This window comes from Gorilla gorilla, chromosome 18 (assembly GCF_029281585.2).
Source record: "Gorilla gorilla gorilla isolate KB3781 chromosome 18, NHGRI_mGorGor1-v2.1_pri, whole genome shotgun sequence".
NCBI lineage: Eukaryota > Metazoa > Chordata > Mammalia > Primates > Hominidae > Gorilla > Gorilla gorilla.
Window position 1 is genome coordinate 87,061,521 of NC_073242.2, and position 22,264 is coordinate 87,083,784.

Sequence of the window (22,264 nt, forward strand, 5' to 3'; positions counted from 1 at the left end):
TCATGGAATGAGACAGCACTGTAAACTGGATCCCTCCTCCAGTTAAAACCATTCAAGACCATGGGCCTAACCAAGGCATAGAGGAGAATGCAGAGCAGTAAAAACACCATCTTGCATGGTGGGATTGTAGATGATTATTTTTCTAGTGTTCTGTGGTGTTTCCATTATATTATCTATTATCTTTTTTTTTTTTTTCTTGAGACAGAGTCTCACTCTGTCACCCAGGCTGGAGTGCAATGGCATGATCTTGGCTCACTGCAACCGCTGCCTCCCAGGTTCAAACGATTCTCCTGTCTCAGCCTCCTTAGTAGCTGGGACTACAGGCATGTGCCACCATGCCCAGCTAATTTTTGTATTTTTTAGTAGAGACAGGGTTTTGCCATGTTGGCCAGGCTGGTCTCAAACCCCTGACCTCAGGTGATCCATCTGCCTCCGCCTCCCAAAGTGCTGGGATTACAGGCATGAGCCACTGTGCCCAGCCCACATTATACTGTCTAATAATACAATGGGTGGATGACACTGAAAGCACAGATAACAAAAGCAAAACATAGACAACTAGGATTATCTCCATCTAGAAAGCTTCTGCATAGAAGGAAACAACAGGGAAAAGAAAGCCTGCAGAATGGGAGAAAATCTTTGAAAATTATATATTTGATAAATAAAAGAAACTCCTACACCTCAATATGAAAACAAACAAACACATTACCTAACTAAAAAAGAGGCAAAGAACTCGAATAGACATTTCTCCAAAGAAGACATACAAATGGTTGGCAGGAATATGAAAAGCTACTCAACATCACTAATCATTGGGTGTATTAGTCCATTTTCACACTGCTATAAAGGACTACCTGAGACTGGATAATTTACAAAGGAAAGAGGTTTAAGTGACTCACAGTTCTGCATGGCTGGGGAAGCCTCAGGAAACTTACAATCATGGAGGAAGGCAAAGGGGAAGCAAGGCACATCTTACACAGCAGTGAGAGAGAGAGGGAGAGAGAGAGAGAGAGACTTTTTCTTTCTAATTTATAAAGAAAAGAGGTTTAATTGACTCACAGTACCATAGGCTTAACAGGAAATATAACTGGGAGGCCTCAGGAAACAAGCAATCATGGCAGAAGGCAGATGGAAACAGGTACATCTTCCCATGACAGAGCAGGAGAGAGAGATAAAGAGCAAATGCAGAAGGGCCACACACTTTCAAATGCCAGAAGTGCCAGAGTTTTAAACCACTGGATCTGGTGAGAACTCACTGTCATGAGAACAGCATGGGGAAAACCAGCCCCATGATCCATTCACCTCCCACCAGGTCCCTCCCTTGACACATGGGGATTAAAATTCGAGAGGAGATTTGGGTGGGGAAACAGAGCCAAATCATATAATCAGAGAAATGCAAATCAAAACCACAATGAGATACCATCTCACACCTGTTAAGATATCCATGATCCAAAAAAAAAAAAAAAAAAAAACAGAAAATAACAAGCATTGACAAGTATGTAGAGAAATAGGAAAAATGGTATAGTCACTGTGGAAAACAGAATGGTGGTTCCTCAAAATATTATAAATAGGACTGCCATATGATCCAGCAGTCCCTCTTCTGGTTGTTTATCCAAAATAATCAAAATCAGGATCTCAAAGAGATATTTGCACTCCCATGTTCATTGTAACACTATTCACAATGGCCAAGAGATGGAAACAATATAAATGTCCATCAGCAGATAAATAAAGAAAATGTGGGCTGGGTTGGCAGCTCACACCTGTAATTCCGGCACTTTGGGAGGCTAAGGCAGGTGGATTGCTCGAGCTCAGGAGTTTGAGACCAGCCTTTGGCAACAAACTAAGACCCCATCTCTACAAAAAATAAAAAATTAGCTGGGTGGTGGCACGTGCCTGTAGTCCCAGCTACTCGAGAAGCTGGGAAGGGGAAATGCTTGAGCCCAGGAGGTTGAGGCTGCAGTGGACCAATATCACACCACTGCACTCCAACCTGGGTGACAGAGAGAGATCTTGTCTGAAAGGAAGAAAGCAGGAGACGGGAGGGAAGGGGAGGGGAAGAGAGGGGAGGGGAGAGAGAGGGGAAGGGGGAGGGGAAGGGGGAGGGGGAAGGAAGGAAGGAAAAAAGAAAAGAAAATAAAAGAAGAAAGAAAAGAAAATGTGGCATATCCATACAATGGGACATTACTCAGCCTTAAAAAAGGAAGAAAATCCTGTCACATGCTACAATGTGGATGAATCTTAAGGACATCGTGCCAAGAGAAATAAGCTAGTCCCAAAAAGATAAATATTGCATGATTCCACATATATGAGATATCTAAAGTAGTCAAGCTCATAGAAACAGAAAGTAGAATGAAAAAGTAGAATGGTGGCTGCTGGGGCTGCGGTGGGGGTGAAGGGAAGAATGGGGAGTTGCTGTTCAATGAGTATAGAGCTTCAGTCATGCAAGACGAAAAATTCTAGAGATGTGCTGTAAATAATGTGCATATAGGTAACAATACTGTACTGTACACTTAAAATTTAAGAGTTTTTTTTAAAAAAAGACTTGGTAAGTTATAATCATATGCAAGTTTTAATAAATAGCATCCTATCAAAAATGAAATAAAATGTGGAGGTAGAAATTAATTCTGTAACATTTATTATATATTACTATATTATTTATTTATTTTAAATTTAAAAAGTTTTTTTTTTATTTTTTGCAACAGAGTCTTGCTCTGTTGCCCAGGCTGCAGTGCAATGGCATGATCTCAGTTCACTGCCACATCCCAGGCCCAAGCAATTCTCATGCCTCAGCCTCCCGAGTAGCTGGGATTACAGGAGTGCGCCACTATGCCTAGCTAATTTTTTTGTATTTTTAGGAAAGACGGGGTTTCGCTGTGTTGGCCAGGCTGGTCTTAAACTCCTGGCCTCAAACGATCCACCCACCTCAGCCTCGCAAAGTGCTGGCATTACAGGCAGTAGCCACCGTGCCCCGCTATTACTATATTATTTATTATATTACTCCTTCTAACTTATAGCTGAGGGCATTTGGGACAGGGCCTCCCATGAGAGCTTTTATAAGAGACCTAAGCCAGGAGTTAGGAAAACCAGGAAGGGGCATCATAGTCCCACTTCTGACACCAACTCGCTGTGTGATTTTAGTCCAGCTGCTTCTCCCTCTGGCCTCAGTCTCTTCATCTGCCAAATAAACAGGTGGCACAGTGCCGAGAAAAGCCCAAGAGAAGCATAAAAGGTAACCTGTGTGTCCCCGAGGCTGAGCTTGGGACTATGAGGGTGTCTGATTTGGCAGGAGATGGTGGCAGCAACACAGGTGAGGGTGGATTCTCTTCTGCCATGAGGGGGCAGCTATCAGCATCGGTATCTTCCACCTGCACTTCTGGGTGCTGTTTCGTGGCAGGCACTGGGGGAGAGGAAGGAGAAGAGAAAGTCAGAGAGAGACAAAAGCCGGGTCCCAGGAGTCCGGCTGTGTTCTTGAAGAAAACCAGAGAAAGCATGTTTGGAGGGGACTCTGATAGCTTCACTTCCCTATGGGGCACACAGAAAAGCTCCATGCAGGGGGTGCAGGAATGTGGTGCCTGGGGTCCTCTGAGGGTCACAGCCACCAGCCCAGGAGCCACGAAAGAAGCCACAAAGCCACAGAAACCACAGGAGCTCCCCTACACAGCCTGGAGCCCAGCTCTCCTAGCTCTCAAAGCCCAGTTTGGTTTCCCTGCACCTGAGCAAGCTCCAAGAGCTGAGGCAGTGGCAGCCCCCAGAGAGGACACAGGGGAGCCAGCGTCCTGGCGCCTGGCCTAGCACAGCCTGAGTCAGCTGCTTCCCCTCTCTGAGCTTCAGTTTCCCCACCCCAAGTTAGGGTGACCATGCCTTCCCAGGCCTGTGGGGAGGAGCCAGAAGGCACAAGTATTCACATTCTTAAAGATTCTTTTTTTTTTTTTTTTTTTTTTGAGTCGGAGTCTCGCTCTGTCTCCCAGGCTGGAGTGCAGTGGTGCAATCTCAGTTCACCGCAAGCTCCTTCTCCTGGGTTCACGCCATTCTCCTGCCTCAGCCTCCCGAGTAGCTGGGACTACAGGCTCCCGCCACCATGCCCAGCTAGTTTTTGTTTTGTTTTGTTTTGTTTTTTTGAGACAGAGTCTTGCTCTGTCACCCAGGCTGGAGTGCAGTGGCACAGTCTCGGCTCATTGCAAGCTCCGCCTCCCGGGGTTCATGCCATTCTCCTGCCTCAGCCTCCCAATTAGCTGCGAATACAGGCACCTGCCACCACGCCCGGCTAATTTTTTGTATTTTTAGTAGAGACTGGGTTTCACTGTGTTAGCCAGGATGGTCTCGATCTCCTGACCTCGTGATCCACCTGCCTCGGCCTCCCAAAGTTGCTGGGATTACAGGTGTGAGCCACTGCACCCAGCCAAGTCCTCACATTCTTTTTAAAAATTATTTTATTTGTTTGCTTTTGAGAAGGGGGGGCGGGTCTCACTCTGTCACCCAGGCTGGAGTGCAGTGGCACGATTGCAGCTCACTGCAACCTTTGCCTCCCAGGCTCAAGTGATCTTCCCGGCAGCCTCCCGAGTAGGTGGGACCACAGACGCACACCACCATGCTCGGCTAATTTTTGTGTTTGTGTAGAGATGAGGTCTCACCATGTTGCCCAGGCTGGTCTCGAACTCCTGAGCTCAGGTGATCCACCTACCTTGGCCTCCCAAAGTGCTGGGATTACAGGCGTGAGCCACTGGGCCTGGCTGGCCTCACATTCTTGAAGAGCATCAAATGGAGACATTTGCAGGGTCCCTCCAATCAAGGGTAACAGACTGTGTAGTGTGTGCTACTCCCTATTCGGATAACTGCTTGGTTATGTCCTTGTTCTTGTACATGCCAGGGGCCCCCAAATTCATCAGCTAGCCTGACTCTGGACCTCTGAGAGGCCCTGTACTGTGTCCCACATTCTGAGAATCAGGTCCTCTCCAGGGAGCCTGGACGTGGCCCTACCTTGGGCTCCATCACCCACCTCAGGGACTGCAGGGATAGGTCTGCCCCAAGTCCAAGCTCAGAGGATACTGAGAGGCTGGGATAGTATTCCTCCTTCTCCCCTGCATCTAGGGGGGTCTACCCAATAGCAGCTGGGCACAGGTGTGGGCACCAGCAAGGCAGGCAGGGATACACCCCCCAAAAGCGGGAAGCAGGGAGATTTTGAAATAATTATATATGTGCTTTTTCTTTTTCTTTCTTTTCTTTTTTTTTTTTTTTTTGAGATGGAGTCTCACTCTGTCGCCTAGGCTGGAGTATAGTGGTGTGATCTCGGCTCACTGCAACCTCTGCCTCCCAGGTTCAAGCCATTCTCCTGCCTCAGACTCCTGAGTAGCTGGGATTACAGGCCCCTGCCACCAGCCTGGCTAATTTTTGTATTTTTAGTGGAGACGGGGTTTCACCATGTTGGCCAGGCTGGTCTTGAACTCCTGATCTCAGGTGATCTGCCGGCCTCGGCCTCCCAAAGTGCTGGGATTACAGGCATGAGCCACCGCACCCAGCCGATATGGGCTTTTTTTCAAATGGCCTTTATAAGAAAAGCCGGCACTCTGTTAACTTGCTTACACTTACTCTATAGTTTAATGGAGTGAACCCTAAATCCTCTGGAGAAGAGGATGAGCAGGAATGGAGAAGTTGTTAAAAATGTAAAGGGGGCCAGGCACAGTTGCTCATGCCTGTAATCCCAGCACTTTGGAAGGCTGAGGTGGAAGGATCCCTTAAGTTCAAGAGCAGCCTGAGCAACATAGCAAAACCCCACCTCTACAAAAAAATTCAAAAATCGGCCGGTCACAGTGTTCCAGCTACTTGGGAGGCTGAGGTTGGAGGATAGGTTGAACCTGGGAGGTAGAACCTGCAATGAGTCAAGATCGCGCCTACTACACTCCAGCCTTGGCGAAAGAGCGAGACCCTGTCTCACAAAATAATAAAAAATAAAATAAAATGGAAGTAATGTTCTTACTACAGCTTCTCATTACCTTGTCTGTAGCATCTAGAATCATCATGTACTCTAGCACAGCTAGATCAGCCCCCTGTGTCAATGTGTCCCCGGGAACATTTTCCCAAGTGTGGGGCTCCCAGAGACTGGGGAGGACACGAGATGATCTCAGATGGTACAGACAAGGCAAAGGATAACCTAGAATAAGAATGTTACTCCCAGTCGGGCGCAGCAGCTCACGCCTGTAATTCCAGCACTTTGGGAGGCTGAGGCAGGAGGATGACCTGAAGTCAGGAGTTTGAGGCCAGCCTGGCCAACATGGAGAAACTCCATCTCTACTAAAAATACAAAAATTCCCCAGGCCTGGTGGCATGTGCCTATAATCCCAGCTACTCAGGAGGCTGAGGCAGGAGAATGGCGTGAACCCGAGAGGCGGAGCTTGCAGTGAGCTGAGATCGCGCCACTGCACTTCAGCCTGGGTGGCAAAGCTAGATTCCGTCTCAAAAAAAAAAAAAAAAAAAAAAGCAGCAGAGGTTGCAGTGAGCCAAGATCGCGCCACTGCACGCCAGCCTGGGCAACAGAGCAAGACTCCATCTCAGAAAAAAAAAAAAAGTTATCCCCTCTTTTAGTGAATACCCAGAGAGGAAGTCTCGGGTCGGTGCCACTGTGGCCTTAGAGCCTGTCTCACACAGCCTAATCCCACTTGTGGCTAAGAGAGCAGGCCCAGCTTCGAGCCTTCAGCAGGCCCATCCGTCTCATTAGAAAACAGCAACACCATTGTGTTTTCGGTGTATTTGAGGTTATTTTTATTTATGCCTCTGTTTATGGCAAGCAATGCTGGTTTTCCATTTGAATAGTAATAAAGTTTTCCTATTTAAATATACTTAATTAAATAAAAAAGAGAATCCACTGAAAGAAAAATAGTAAGCAAATAAAATTAGAGTTGAGGCCGGGCACAGTGGCTCATGCCTGTAATCCCAGCACTTGGGGAGGCTGAGGTGGGCAAATCACCTGAGGTCAGGAGTTCAAGACCAGCCTGACCAACATGGCAAAACCGTCTCTACTAAAAATACAAAAATTAGCCCGGAAAGGTGGCACACACCTGTGGTCCCAGCTACTCGGGAGGTGGATGTTGCAGTGAGCCGAGATGGTGCCACCGCACTCCAGCCCGAGCAACAGAGCAAGACACCGTCCCAAAAAAAAAAAAAAAATAGAATTGGTACAGATTTAGCAGTTATCAGGGAGTGGCCTGTGGTGGTGGGAGCTGGGGGATGCTTTGGGGTCTTTTTGTTTTGTTTCCTTTTTCTTTTTTTTTTTAAGCAATGCAGCATCCTCAATAATAGGGGTGGGCTGCTTTGGAGTAGTAGATTCAAGGCTTGCCTACCAGAAGGTGGAGGCCGGGGTGGCACCCCTTACTGTTGGATGACCTGCATGCCACCTCATCTCCTCTCTGTGCCCACCTCAAGCCAGGGAGAGGAGAGAAGGACAACAGTGGACGTCTTCCCGTGAAATGTTCTGTCCTGCCTGGCTGGACTGATCTCAGAGGCAGCTCTGCACCGTGTCAACCACAAATAAACAAACAAGCCAATCAAAAGGGCAAGCAGACATGTCTGGCTTGGGTTAAGTCAGAAAGTGACAGGCGTTAGTCCAGGGTGCCAGTATGTTCCTGAGCTCTTTGTCATCAGGCAGTGAGCAGTAGCAGCCCAAAGGCCACTACGGGGACCTTGTCACAATCAATGGATCCAGACAGCCCTCCCTCCACCCTAGCCTCTGAGGATGACTATCTACACCTGGAGCTTCTTTCCTGAAATGGAATTTGCTGAGCAGCAAACTGTCAAGGTCAATGGGTTCTGTCTGCAATCAGCACCCACATTACTCTTCTATTCCATTTCCCTCCTTTCACTCCCCTCCACTCCGATCCCAGACTCCCTGTCCAAGCCTCTTGGCCTAGAGATCTGAGCAAGTGACTTGTTTAAACTAAGGTGTGAATGATTACCTGTATAAAAATGATGTGCCTAAAGAAAGGAATATATGTTTAACCCAAAGAAATGAATTGCTGGCCAGGCACAGTGGCTTCTGCCTGTAATCCCAGCACTTTGGGAGGCCGAGGTGGGCAGATCATTTGATATCAGGAGTTTGAGACCAGCCTGGCCAACATAGCAAAACCCCGTCTCTACTAAAATACAAAAAGTAGTCAGGCGTGATGGCATATGCCTGTAATCCCAGCTACTTGGGAGGCTGAGGCACAAGAATTGCTGGGAGGTAGAAGTTGCAGTGAACTGAGATCATGTCCCTGCATTCCAGCCTGGGTGACAGAGAGAGACTCTGTCTCAAAAAACAACAAAAAAAAAAAAAAAAAAAAAAAAAACACACAAAAGAAAAGAGAGAAAGAGGAAGAGAAAGAGAGAGAAAAAAGTAAATGATTTGCTAATTGTGGTGGAATTTTAGGCATGAAGAGAAGGGGGCTACAACCCCTCAAGTCACTACCACAAAGCAGGATGAAGGTATTGATCGGCAGAGGAAGAGGAGATGGTTTTCCATAAGCAACTAGTGGTCCACACTATGACCACAGCACCCAGGCAGGAAGACAGCCCCAGCCATGCAGAAGCACACGCCACAGATATGAGAATGCTGGGTGGGCAAGACCGTGCTACCTAGTTGGCGGATGGAGCTCCTGGTCTCCTTGGCGAAGCTGGAGTTGGACAAGGTGGTTCTCCGGGAGGTGAGGACAGGGATGCGGGTGATTGGGACGCGGTAGCTGGGCACATTAGGGAGATGCTCTACCAGGTTTTGGAGAGCAGAGGCAGAGGCCACCTGGCCAGGTAGCTGGTCCTGGACTAGGCGATTCAGCTCCATGTTCTGACATGGTGTAGCCATGGTGCTGGGGCCAGAGAGTCTCAGGCAGAGGCGTGACCCTGGGGACTGCAATTAGGAGCACAGAGTTGGGGGAGACAATAGGTGGGGGTCCTCCCACCAGCCTAACACGACCAGCCTGGTGCCTACCTGCATTTTCAGCAGTGCTACCCAAAGCCAGAAGCATCGCTCTTGTCCCTGGAGTTCAACGTCTAATGTGTCATCAGGTCATGTGGCTGGCCCACCCAGGAGCACCGAGGGACAGCCCACGAGGCCCCCAACTTCTCATGCTCCCTCCACTTACCAACCACTGGCAGCATTTCCCAAAAATATTAGAATCAAAGAACCCAGAACTCACAGAATCTCAGATTCTTAGACCCAAGAAACCCAGGACTCGAACATTCTTAGCCTGGTAGAATTTTCCAGTCCAAAGCAGCCCTGGAGGTCAACTAATTTCACTTCCAACCAGAAGCAGTAACTCTTCCTACGGCCCTGGTTCCCCAACTGGGCTGTGCATTGGAATCACCTGGGAAGGTTTGACAATTTCTGTTACCCAGGTCCATTCCCAGAGATTCTGACTTAATGGCTGGGATGAGGCCTGGCAGCAGGAATTTTTAAATCTCCCCAGGTGATTCCAATGGGCTGTCAGGTTTGAGGACCAGGGCTCAAGTCTATTGCCCCTCAAACACAAATGTGCAGACAAATCGCCAGGAGATCTTGTTACCATGAGGAGTCTGATTTAGCAGGCCTGGATCGCAGCCCAAGTTTCTCATTTCTAACCAGCTCCTGGGTTACGCCAAAGCTGCTGGGTCTAGCTCCATACTTTTGAGTGCAAATGGCTATGCCTCAGCATTTCTCAGAGTGTGGGTCCCAGACCACCTCCTTCCAAATCACCTGGGAAGGGGCAGAACCCACCCCACTGAACCAAGCCTGCACCTGTTTGCTCCTGGTCTTTTTCATCCATGTGGGGACCCAGCCCCAGGCCTGGACTTAGTAGGAATTCCTATAAATATGTGTTGAAGTTAACAGAGAACACTTTTCAAAGACCAAGTAGGGAGCAAGCTCAGGACACCCAGGGTTAGGACACCTGGGTCCAGTCCCATTTCAACCACTCGCTGGCCAGGACACGTCCTCGTCCCAATACTGACTCCTCCCTCAGTGCCAGCCACAGTTTGGGGTGCCTTGGACACATTGTCTCCCCTACTCTGCCCAGCAACCTGTGAGCTAGGTACTATTATTGCCCCTTTTTTCTTGATTTGGAAGTCATGGTGCAGAGAGGTCACAGAACTGGCTCTGAGTCACACAGCAAGGAAGAGAGAAAGGAGCCAGGAGTGAAATGCAGGTCTGTGCCTTGACCTCTTGGCCAAATCCGCACACACAGAGCCTCAGTTTTCTCATCTGTAAAATGGCCTGTCTGCCTCACAGAGCGGCCGGAGACCCATGGCGTGGGGAATGTGGAGTGTAAGGCACGCAACACCTGCAGGCTGGGGGTTGGAGCCCGCCTGTCCCAGCTCCAGGGTCCAGCTGTTGCTGGACTCCTTGGGACTCTTTCTCCGCCATTGCTTGAGTTCTCAGGATTGAGAGCAGGGTGGTAAATCACAGCAAAATGTATGTGCTGGGTACAGCCGGAGATCAGGAAAAGCTCATAAAGAGACATGGAGTCCAGGACACTCTGTTAGCAAGTTCTGGTTCCAGTTTTCACTCAGCTATGTGATGTCTGAGCCAAACCCTCACTGGGCGGTAGCCCAAGAGCTGCATCCTCATTGAGCGGAAGTGGCAGGAGAGGCTGGCAGGAGGGACTGGCTGGGAGGGGCCTGCAGGAGGGGCTGGCAGGGAGAGGCTGGCAGGAAGGAGTTGGCTGGGATCGGGATTTCCTCGGCCCCACTGGGAGTCCTGGGCCTCAGTGAAATTCCTTAGAGCCTTTGAGATGTATCAGTAGGCTCTGATAATGTGGCCCCAAGACACCAAGGATGGGATTTTCCTGAAGACAGGGTGGCTGAGGGGGCAATGGGGGGAAGGAGATGGAGGGAGAGGAGGAGGGGTTGCCCCTGCACGAAGGCTGCCTCCAGCCTAAAAGGACCTCAGACATTCTTGCGCAACCCATCACCACCACCACCACACCTACCTCCTGAACTGGCAGCCTCGGCCTCAGCCTCAGGCTCCTCCTTGGTCTCGGCCCAGTCCTGGGGCTCCTTTTCAGCCTCCTCTTCAGCCGCCTCCTCGGCCTCCTCCTTGGCCTTCTCTTCAGCCTCCTCCTCGGCCTCCTCCCCAACTTCCTCCCACAGCTTCTGCAGAGAATAAAGTGGAAACAGAAACTGTGACCATCAGCCCCCAGCCCTAGTCTCAGCAGCTCCTGTTAGATCTGCCTTCAGAAGTCCACATGGGCCCAGTTCTGCTTCTTGCCCTGCCCAGCCAGTCAGGTCCTACCAGCCCACCTTCTGGGCATCCCGGGAGTAGCCTACAACCTGTAGAGGGCAGTGCACCCAGGACCTACGGGTCCTAACAGCTGGACGTGTCACCTGTGATGAGGGACACTCTCCTTGCAGCCTGGCACATGGGGAAACAAAGCATCGACAGCACTGCTCTTCACAGTGTGCAAGCCCTTTTGGGTCCTCCTACAGGCCCAAGGGAGGCCTCTGTAGCCCCCTCGTACACAGGTGGCCACTGGGACCCAGAGTGGGGAGGCGACTTGCCCCAAGCCACAGGAGGACTCGAGCCGGGTCCACCCGACTCCCCACCCACGGCCTAGGCCACTATCTGACCCCTGCCAAGAAGGGGCCTCGCAGGACCCGCCACCCTGCTCCCTCTGTCCTGCGGGCATCTTACCAGCCAAAACTCCCCCTGTAAGCAAAGTGGACAAGGTCCCCATCCTTCCACCAATGCCAAGCCAGGCCTCAGAGGTGCCAGTGCCTGGTGCTTCTCATACCTGGTCTGAAGCGCTCTGGGGCCGGGTCCTGTCTTCTTCACTCTGGCCCACGCCCACCTGCGACACCACACAGCTGTCCAGCAGCACCCTGTGACCCGGGGCAGGGTGGGGAGGCAGGATAAAAGGACTGGGTTAGGGGTGTTAAAGGTTTCCCCAGCCCTGCTGAGGGCCACGCTCTGTGCCAGGAGCGGAGGGTACAGAGATGCCCAAGAACCAGTCTCAACCTCAGGAGCCTCCAGGGCAGTGTCCTGCTAACAATCGCCCCATCTGAGACATGCACTCAGCAAGGCACTCTGAAGGACATGCCACAACTCTGCTAGGAAGGAGGGCTTCCTAGAGGAGGTGGCCTGTAAGCTGAGCCTCCGGGATGATGATTTTACCACAAAGAATGGCGAGGAGGAAGAGGTTGTCCAGGAAATGGGAACAACATGTGTGAGAAATGCATGGAGGATGGTTGGAGGAGCTGTCATCTGGGGTCTCCCAGTCTCCAGGCAATCTTGGTGATGGGTAGAGCATGACAAAAGTGAGGCCCAGAGAGGTGAAGTGACCTGGCGAAATCACACAGCAAATTGTCCCAAACCACACAAACCTCAAACCCAGGCCCTGGTTCTTCCCATGCCATGAGATCAGAGCCACTGCAACTGCTGAAGTTTTCATGGGTGCCGGGCCCAGGCAGCAGGCATACATAAGTGATAGGGCCAGGGGTGAGGGTGCAGTGGGCAGGGAGGGCTGTGGCAAATTAGTGAACCCATGTCCATTTGAAGGCAGCAACCCCACTCCACTGGAAAAGGGGGCCCAGGTGGCCAGATCATTCCATTTTCAAACAGAGCCTGAAATATATGTTTCTAAGGTAAAGTTGTCTGATATTTAGATGCTGATAATTCAAATTAATATATCTTTATTAATATGTAGTAGCCAAAAGAGCCCATCTCCAGGCTAAATTAGATGTCCGTGTGCGACCTCTGGCTTAAAATGATGACTCAGGGCCAGGGACTAATGTGATTTTTGTAGTTAGGATTAGTTCCTGCTTCCTAACACCCCCTCCCCACCCCTCAGACTCCTGTCATCCAGGGGCTCACAGAGGATGCTCTGGGGTGTCTGCCACCCAGGAAACTTGAATGCATCATTCTCTACCCAGAGGGCCAAGTCTCAGCCCTCCTGAGCAAGGACGGTGGGGCAGGAAGGTGGAGACGGGATTGTTGCCTAGTCAGTCTGGAGCCAGCCGCTTGGCAGCAGAAATCAGTCGGTAATCACATTGCCACAGCGGCTCCTGGGCTGCGTGCCAGGCAGTCTGCATGAAAAGTCTCCCCAGATCCTCCTCCAAATTACCCTGAGAAATCTATAAACGCGGTACACCACAGCAACAAAATCATATGATCATCTCAATAGATGCAGAAAAAGTAATTGACAACATTCAACATCATTCCATGATCAAATCTTTCAACAAATTACATATAGAAGAAACGGACCGCAATACAATAAAGGTCATATATGACAAGCCCACAGCTGACATCATACCTAACGGTGAAAAGCTGAAAGCTTTTCCTTTAAGATCAAGAACAAGACAAGCATGCCCACCCTCACTAGTTCTTTATTTTTATTTTTCTTTTTATTTATTTATTTATTTATTTATTTTTTTGAGACAGGGTCTTACTCTGTCACCATGGCTGGAGTGCAATGGCATGATCATGGCTCACTACAGCCTCAACCTCCCAGGCTCAAGCCATCCTCCTGCTTCAGCCTCCCGAGTAGCTGGGACTACAGGCATGCTCCACCACTCCTGGCTATTTTTGTTTTTGTTTTGTTTGGTTTGGTTTGGTATTTTTAGTAGAGACAAGGTCTTGCTACATTGCCCAGGCTGGTCTCAAACTCCTGGGCTCAAGTGATCCTCCCACCTTGGTCTCCCAAAGTGCTAGGATTATAGGTGTGACCCACCACGCCTGGCCCACTCTCACCACTTCTATTCAATGTAGTATAAGAGGTCCTGGCTAGAGCAATTAGGCAAGAGGAAGAGATGAAAGGCATCCAAATTGGAAGGGAAGAAATTAAATTGTTCCTCTTTGCAGATAATTTGATCTTATATATATAAAAAAAAAACCCTAAAGATTCCACCAAAAAACTGTTGGAACTGATAAGCTAATTCAGTAAAGTTGCAGGATATAAAATCAACATAGAAAATTCAGTAGCATTTCAATATATTAACAATGAACTATCTGAAAAAGAAATGAAACAACCCAATTTACAATAGCTATAAAATCAAATAAAATGCTTAGGAATAAATTTAATCAAGAAGGTGACAGAACCATATGCTGAAAACTATAAAACATCGATAAAAGAAACTCAAGAAGATAGCTGGATGTGGTGGCTCATGCCTGTAATCTCAGCATTTTGAGAGGCTGAGACGGGAGGATTGCTTGAGTGCAGGAGTTCAAGACCAGCCTGAACAACACAGCAAAATCCCATCTCTATAAGATACAAAAACTAGCTGGGTATGGTGGCATGTGCCTGTGGTCCAAGCTACTTGGAAAGCTGAGGTGGGAGGATTGCTTGAGCCTGGGAGGTGGAGGCTGCAGTGAGCCGTGATTGCACCACTGTACTCCAGCCTGGGCAACAGAGCAAGACTCTGTCTCAAAAAAAAAAAACCCTACCCACGTTGATTGAACACTACTTAAATGTAAAATCTGAAACTATAAAACCAATATATAAAATATAGGGGAAAAACCCTATGATATTGGTCTAAGCAATGATTTTTAAAAATATGAACCCAAGAGCACAGGCAATGAAAGCAAAAGTATACAAAATGGGATTACATCAAGCTAAAAAGCTTCTGCACAGCCAAGGAAACAATCAACATAGTGAAGAAACACCCTACAGAACTGGAGAAAATACTTGCAAACCATAAGTCAAATAAGGGGTTAATATCCAAAATATATAAGAAACTCAACTCAATTGTAAGGAAAAAAACTGATTTAAAAAAATGGGCAAAGAATCTGAATAGACATTCCTCGGTGTCTCAAAAGATGACATACAAATGGCCAACAGGTATATGAAAAGATGCTTAACATCACTAATCATCAGAGAAATGCAAATCAAAACCGCAATGAAATATTAACTTCTCACCTGTTAGAATGGCAATTATCAAAAAAACAAGATAGGCTGGGTGCAGTGGCTCACACCTGTAATCCAAGCACTTTGGGAGGCCGAGGCGGGTGGATCATGAGGTCAGGAGTTCGAGACCAGCCTGGCCAACATAGTGAAACCCTGTCTCTACTAAAAATACAAAAATTAGGCGGGCGTGGCAGCACGCTTCTGTAATCCCAGCTACTTGGCAGGCTGAGGCAGGAGAATTGCTTGAACCCAGGAGGCGGAGGTTGCAGTGAACTGAGATTGCGCCATTGCACTCCAGGTGGGGCGACATAGTGAGACTCTGTCCCCCGCCCCCACCCAAAAAAAGACAAGATAGCAAGTGTTGGTGAGGATGCAGTGGAAAGGGAATACTTACACACTGTTGGTGGGATTGTAAATTAACACAGCCATTATGGAAAAGAATACGGAAGTTCCTCAAAAAGTTAAAAATGGAACTACCATATGATTCAGCTGTTGGATACAGATCCAAGGGAAATGAAAACAGTATGTTGAAGAGGTGTCTGCACTCCCATCATTGCAGCATTAATTTTTTTTTTTCAAGACAGAGTCTCGCTGTGTTGTCCAGGCTGGAGTGCAATGATGCGATCTCAGCTCACTGCAAATTCAGCCTCCCGGGTTCAAGTGAGTCTCCTGCCTCAGCCTCCCGAGTAGCTGGGAGTACAGGCCCATGTTACCACAGCCGGCTAATTTTTGTATTTTTAGTAGAGTCAGGGTTTCACCATGTTGGCCAGGCTGGTCTTGAACTCCTGACCTCAGGTGATCCACCTGCCTCAGCCTCCCAAAGTGTCTATCAACAGATGAGTGGATCAAGGAAATGTCCTATATATACACAATAGAATTCAGCCTTTAAGATGAAGGAAATTTTGTCATTTGTGAACCTTGAGGACATTATGTTAAGTGAAATAAGCTAAACACAGAAAGACACATACCATATGATCTCACTTATATGTGGAGTGTAAAAAAGTTGAACTCACAGAAGGAGAGAATAGAATGGTAGTTACCAGGGGCTGGGGAGGGGTGAGAGGTGGGGAGATAGATGTTGGTTAAACGGTACAAAGATTCAGCTAGATAGGAAGCATAAATGTGAGAGATCTATTATACAGCCTGTGACTCTAGTTAATAGCAATGTATTTGTAAAAATTGTTAAGAGTAGATCTAAACTGTTCCCGCCACAAAAAACGATGAACATATGAAGAAATGTGTATGTTAATTAGCTCGGTTTAGCCATTCCACAATGTATACATATTTCAAAACAACAATTATACACAAAAATATATACAATGTATGTCAATTGAAAAAATAATTAGGCTGGGCACGGTGGCTCATGCCTGTAATCCCAGCACTTTGGGAGGCCGAGGCGGGCGGATCACTTGAGGTCGGAAGTTTGAGACCAGCCTGGCCAATTTGGCAAAACCCGCCTCTACTAAAAATACAAAAATTAGCCAGGCGCAGTGGTACATGCCTGTAATCCCAGCTACTCGGGAGGCTGAGGCAGGAGAATCGCTTGAACCCAGGAGGCAGAGATTGCAGTGAGCCAGGATCATGCCACTCCACTCCCTGGGCAACAGAGCGAGACTCTGTCTTTTTTTAAAAAAAAAAAAAGAAAAGAAAAAATAATTAACTTTTTAAAAGAGCCTAGGAAAAACAAAAACTCAAATCTCACATAACCCTGACAGATCGTAACTGTTACTGTTCACATGCAAGCTGAGAAAACAGAGGCTCAGAGAGTTTCGATGGCCAATCCACGGTCATACCGCCTGTGCAAGGTGGGCCTGGATATGATACTGCATCCCTGACCCCAAGGCCACGTGCTTAATGCTCTGTTTCACTGCCCGCCTCTGAGTATTTTGGAGACTGTGCCTTCTACACTAAGGAGAAGTCAGCCTTGCACAAATGGGTTAAAGACAGGTCTCCGGCTGCAAGGGGGATGACTGGATGACTTTCCTGAAATAGATACAGGGTCTGTCTCGGCTCTCTGCCTACAGCACAAAGGCTCAGAAAATGAACTGCCCACAGGCCCAGCCAGAGGCTTCCTGGGGTCCTGTTTATTCCAGTATCAGACCAGAAGCCCCTGTATGGCCTTGGGCAAGTCACCTCGAAGCCCTTGGGCTGCCTCTGTCTGCTCATCTGTCAAATGGGCAGGATTTGCCTGGCCTGTGCAGCCTGACCTATTTGAGTAAGATCAGAAGGGCCAATGAGAATCTCACAGAAAAGTCAAAAAAAGACTGCCAGATGTTGTTCTGGTGATTCTTCTGGATTCTTCATCACTAAACATTGGGAGCAGCTTTCCTTGTCTGTAATGCCAAGAATCCCAGCTCTACGCTTACTGGCAGGGCCCTGTCTCTGAACCTCAGTTCTCTCATCTGTGAAATGGGATGAGAGAATAATAGAATCTGCCATTCAGGCTGCCTCAGGCGTGAGTGGCATGGAAAAAAATCGTAAGTCAAATGGAGGCCATTATTATTGTTCTTGTCATTATTATTATTAATCCCAGAGGAGGCAGTGATCTGCAGGGTTATGAAATCACCCACGTGGATTGAGAAACCTTTTGCACAAACATCCCCAGCTATCAAAACACCTAAACAGCCCAGTGGTGGCGCTGTCAGCATCACCAGGGGCTGTCTAGGGGCCATGTTACCAAAGCCGCATGGCCTCTGCTTGACAGGGTGCCCAGTGCCTGCCAAGGCCCCCTCTTGTGCAGCCCAGAAGCAGCAAGCCATCAACTTCCAGAAAGTTCCCAAGTCCCAGGGATTTCCAAGCAGAGGAACAGACAGATTGGGTGAGGTTGGCTTCCTGGAGGCACCCTCCGGCTTTCCAAGTTTAAGATCCAGGGAGCAGCAGTGGCAGCCAGCTCTCAAAAGCTTACCTATCCACTCCTCCCACCTTGTGCCATCCCACAGGCCGTGACCCAACGTTAAGGTCCTCACTGTCACCTTCAGCAGACTCTCCACCTGAAATCCCGGCCCCAAAAGCAGGAAGGAGGGGAGCCTTAGGGAGAGGCAGCCACCTACTTGGATCTCTCGGTCAGGGCCAGTCAGGATGCCCATGGTGCAGGGGTTCAGCTGGGGGCTGTGGCGTTCATCCCAAGCCTGGGTCGGTGCATGCAAGTGGGAGCCCAGCTCCCGAGCCAGGGTGGCTCCAGTGGCAGAGGAGCCAGCAATCCTTCCTGCTTCTAATCAGATTGAGGAGATGTGCAGGGAACAGCAGAAGCATCCCCAGGGAGGCCAGGTGGAACCAAAAGGCCTCGGTTGCTAGGGAAAGCTGAGCTGTTGCCTGTAGAGACCGGGTCTCTAGGCGACCATCTGCCCGTTACCAGGCCCTCACATCATCAGTAACCTGTGTCTCTGCAAAGCTGGCCAAGAGCATCCTTCCCCAACCATTGACAGCCCAGTTTTTCTTGCCCTGGGCCTCACACCCTCTGGCCCTGGCCCTGTGATCACTCACTCTGTCACTCCCTTGTCCCTCCCTGGGCCTGGAGCCCAAAAGTTCCCCGAGTTCAAAACTCTGGGTAAACATTTGTATGAAGATGTTCACACCTGCAGCATCTGCCAGTAACTCTGGATGCATGTGCATGTGTGCAAGGCTGTCATGTGGATGTGTGCAAGTGTGTACATGTGTGCCTGTGTGCACACACACGTATGAACATGTATGAATGTGCTGCCTGCGCTTGTACATATATGAAGCATGTGTGTGGGTATACATGTGTGCATGCCTATACATGTAAGTGTGTGCATAACCCAGCATGTATGTCTGTGTTGGTGTGCTGGTGCATATGGGTATAGTGCAGATATGCGTGTGTGTGCCCATGTGTACTGCATTCTGAGAACATGTGTATAGTTAGTACACATCTGCACATGCATGTATGTGAGCATAGTTGATCGCTGGCCTTCAAAGGGTGTCTCAGATCCAGAGCAGTGGCAAATACAGGGGTTTTCCAGCCTGGGTGTTAGGTGTACAAGTTCAGCAAGGCAGCCACTTGTAGCTATGCACCCCACACAGAAGCATAGCTCCAGAGAAAGCAGAGGGCAAACAAGCTGCTCTAATGAAACCAGGCAGCAGCTAAGTTCTTCATCTTGCTGGGACTGCAGGGTGGCTCAGAAGGCAGAATTAGGACAAGTCAGGAAGGGACAGAAGCCATAGGGAAGCAGGCTTAGTTTTGGTCTAAGAAATAATTTCACAAGTCAGCGGGGCATATGGATGACATGGACAGCCTTTGAGAGGTTATGAGCTCCCCGTCACTGGAGGTAAGCAAGTAGAGGCTGTGCGGCCTCCTGTCAAGGATGGAAAGAGTCTATGTGAACTGAGTAAGGATGGACTAAAAGCAGCTGACACTGAACAGGCTTCCAGCTCTGAAATCCTGTTTAACTATTTCCTGACTGGAACGAAAAGAGGCCATTGGGGGACGAGAATATCAGTGGCCATCAATGGGGCACTTACTCCCCTACAACTTCCATCATCACCGCTGACCCTGATGACCCCTCTGCAGGAGCCTTTTATTATCCCCCATTTTACAGATGTGGAGGCAGAAGCTCTGAGCGGGTACACCACTTGCCCCGGTCATTTCACTAACAGAAGCAAAATGGAGTTGGCGTTTCTGATGCCAAAGCCTGTGCTCCTAACACTCACAGTACTATCCTGTCTCAGGCCATGGCCAGAGGGACAGGTCAGGGAGAAAGGACGCGGGTCATGAGGTACCATGGTGGTCAGAGACACAGGGACATAATGCCAGGGGACTGGAGCAAGGAGAGAGTAACTTACTGTCACCTGGCCCACCATAAGAGTCTCCTCGCTGTTCTCCCTGCCTCAATCTTTCTCCAACACAGCTGCCAGATCATGCCACTCTCCTGCTCATGAACCTTCAATGGCTCCCCATTGCCTTTGGGAAAACAAGTTCAAGGCTTTACAACCTGCTTTTGAGGCAGTCCTTCTTTCTTCTTCTTCTTCTTCTTTTTTTTTTTTTAAGTAGAAATGGGGTTTTGCTATGTTGGCTAGGCTGGTCTCGAACTCCTGGGTTCAAGTGATCCACCCGCCTCGGCCTCCCAGAGTGCTGGGATTACAGGCATGAGCCACCACGCCTGGTCAACCTTCCTGAAACACTAACTTGGCTTCTGGGCCCCACACTCTTCTTGTCTCTGCCCTGCTCACTGGTGCCTCCTCCTCAGTCCTTTTTGGTTCCTCATCTCCCCAACCTCTGGTCTTGTCCATGAGCCTCTCCTCTATCCACATTCGCTCCCTGGGCATCTCCTTGAGCCCCACAGCTTTCAATGCCACCTACATGCCCAGAATCCCAATGTCACATCTCCAGCCCCACCTTTCCTGCTCCTAACTCCAGGCACAGGTGTCCAACTGCCTGCTCTTCCCCATGCGTATCCCCCTGTCCAGTCATCCTTCCACTCACCCTCCATAGTGTTTCCTGATCTCCAGTGTTTAATTTTTATTTTAACTGAACTCTTCTGTGTGTTTAACGTTGAAATATATGGATGTGGGTGGACGATCGACCATTACTGGGCAGTACAGCAGAACCCAGGACAGCCCTAGAAGGCATCAAAGGCAACCAAGGTGGGTGGATATGGAGGGGAGGCAGCCTTGGCTTTGTGAATAATGGGAGAACTGGGAGCCCACTGCATATGTCCATGCAGACAACTAACATTTATTTGGTGCCCACTGTGTACCAGGCATTGTTCTAGGCTCTAGGGACATGGCAGTGAAAGCAACAGATAAAAGCCCCAGCCCTCTTGGAGGCTGCATTCTAGTGTGTGTGTATGGGGATGTGGAGTGGTGGGTAATATGATTCCCAGGTCATGATGAGCACAGCAGGGGAACCCCAGCTTCTCATAGCCTCTTTGGTCAAAGCCCAGCCTTACACAGCACAGAACAACAGAAAGGAGCTCCCATGAGCAGCAAAGAGTGCCCAGACCCCAGGAGCTCAGCCAACCCCAGCCCCAGGGCCGTTCCCAGACGGGTGAGCAAATGACTTACTCAGTCACCTCCTCCTCTTCCTCCTCCTCCTCCTCTTCCTCTTCCTCCTCCTCATCTTTCTCCTCTTCAATCCGGGACAGCTCTCTGAGTTGGGGTTAGAGGCAGGAGGTGAGCCCACCCGAAGCTGCCCCGCTGAGTCTACCTCCTGCCTCTATTTTCTGTAGGATGTCCCGTGACTCCTGAGCCCAGACCTGGACTTTCCAACCAAGGCTCAACCTGGGGAGCCCCACCCGAGCAACCCTGAACTCTCGCTGGCAACAAACCCTCTCCTCTGCATGAGGGGACTGTCCCAGCCACTGTCCTGGTGGTGACCCTAGGTCAGCCTCTGATCCTCTCTGGGCCTCAGTTTCCCCATCTTAGCTATGTAAGTTATGGGCTTCAGAACCCGAGACCTCCCACTGTCACCAAGCATCTCTAGTAGGAACAAAGATTGCGACATCCCTGTGGAAGGCGACTTGGCAATCATGACCACAATTCCACATTCCCATGACCAATGACCCAGCAATTCCCCTCTAGAAATCTCCTGCAGACGTATTCACACATGTGCAAAGACACGCATACAAGAGTGCCTGATGCAGAATTGTTCATAATAACAAAATTTTGGAACCAACCTAAATGTCCATCAATAGTGAAGAGGTTTAATAAATTATGGTACAGCCATATGATGGAATACTATGCAGCAGTGAAAAATGAAGATGCCCTCTATATCCTGAATGTGGAAAGACCTCAAGGTACATTGTTGAATAAATATAGGAAGGTGCAGATAGGTACATGTGCTATGCCATCTTCTGTACAAAAAGAAAAAAGGAGGGAGATGCGAGCTTGCATGTACCCAGACTGTCTCTGGAGTGGCACATAAGAACCTGGTAGCTGTTCTACCCATGGGAGAAGGATGGCTGTATGAAGGCAGGGGGAAGCAGGCTTGGTTCCTGCTCTGTGCCTTTTTATACCTTTGAGATAAGGTACTGCATGCTTGGCACCTTCTCAAACAATAACTAATCTTTTAGGGTCTTCTCAGACTCCCCACCTGGGCATCTTCTCCACAGCTTTGTTCTCTTCCTCATAAGCTGGAACCACCTCTGTACCCTGTGGGCTGGTACTGACATCCTGGTGGGCATCTTCCCAGTGCGGTTCAACCTCCTCTAGGACAAGGTCAGGCTCCACTTGCCCTCCAGGAAGGATGCTGACTGCAGGGAACACAGGAAGAGCCATTTATGGGATGTGCAGGAGAGTGGGCTTGGGCCTCTGAGTCCCAGGGAGCCTGCAGGGAGCCCAGCAGTGCCTCAGTGCTTAGTCATGCAGTGGGGAAATGGCACTTTCCATTTTCAGCGGGACCAGATCAGTGTTCCGGTGATGGGTTGAAGCCTGTGCTCATTCACTCTGTCTCCATTATTTTCCCCCCTTCTCCTCTTGAG

The 22,264-nt window shown here is 49.1% G+C and overlaps 1 protein-coding gene across 1 annotated transcript in view; it reads right to left on the reverse strand.

Moving 5' to 3' along the window:
* The window catches only part of CNGB1 (cyclic nucleotide gated channel subunit beta 1), an 89,812-nt gene that overhangs the window by 47,275 nt on the left and 20,273 nt on the right, over positions 1-22,264 (reverse strand). The window contains exons 12-16 of the mRNA XM_019011603.4: positions 21,877-22,036; positions 20,850-20,933; positions 11,724-11,811; positions 10,923-11,085; positions 3,229-3,391 (exon numbers count right to left, since the gene is read on the reverse strand). Of these exons, the coding sequence (XP_018867148.4) occupies positions 3,229-3,391; positions 10,923-11,085; positions 11,724-11,811; positions 20,850-20,933; positions 21,877-22,036 (658 nt within the window). The remainder of the gene's footprint in view (positions 1-3,228; positions 3,392-10,922; positions 11,086-11,723; positions 11,812-20,849; positions 20,934-21,876; positions 22,037-22,264) is intronic.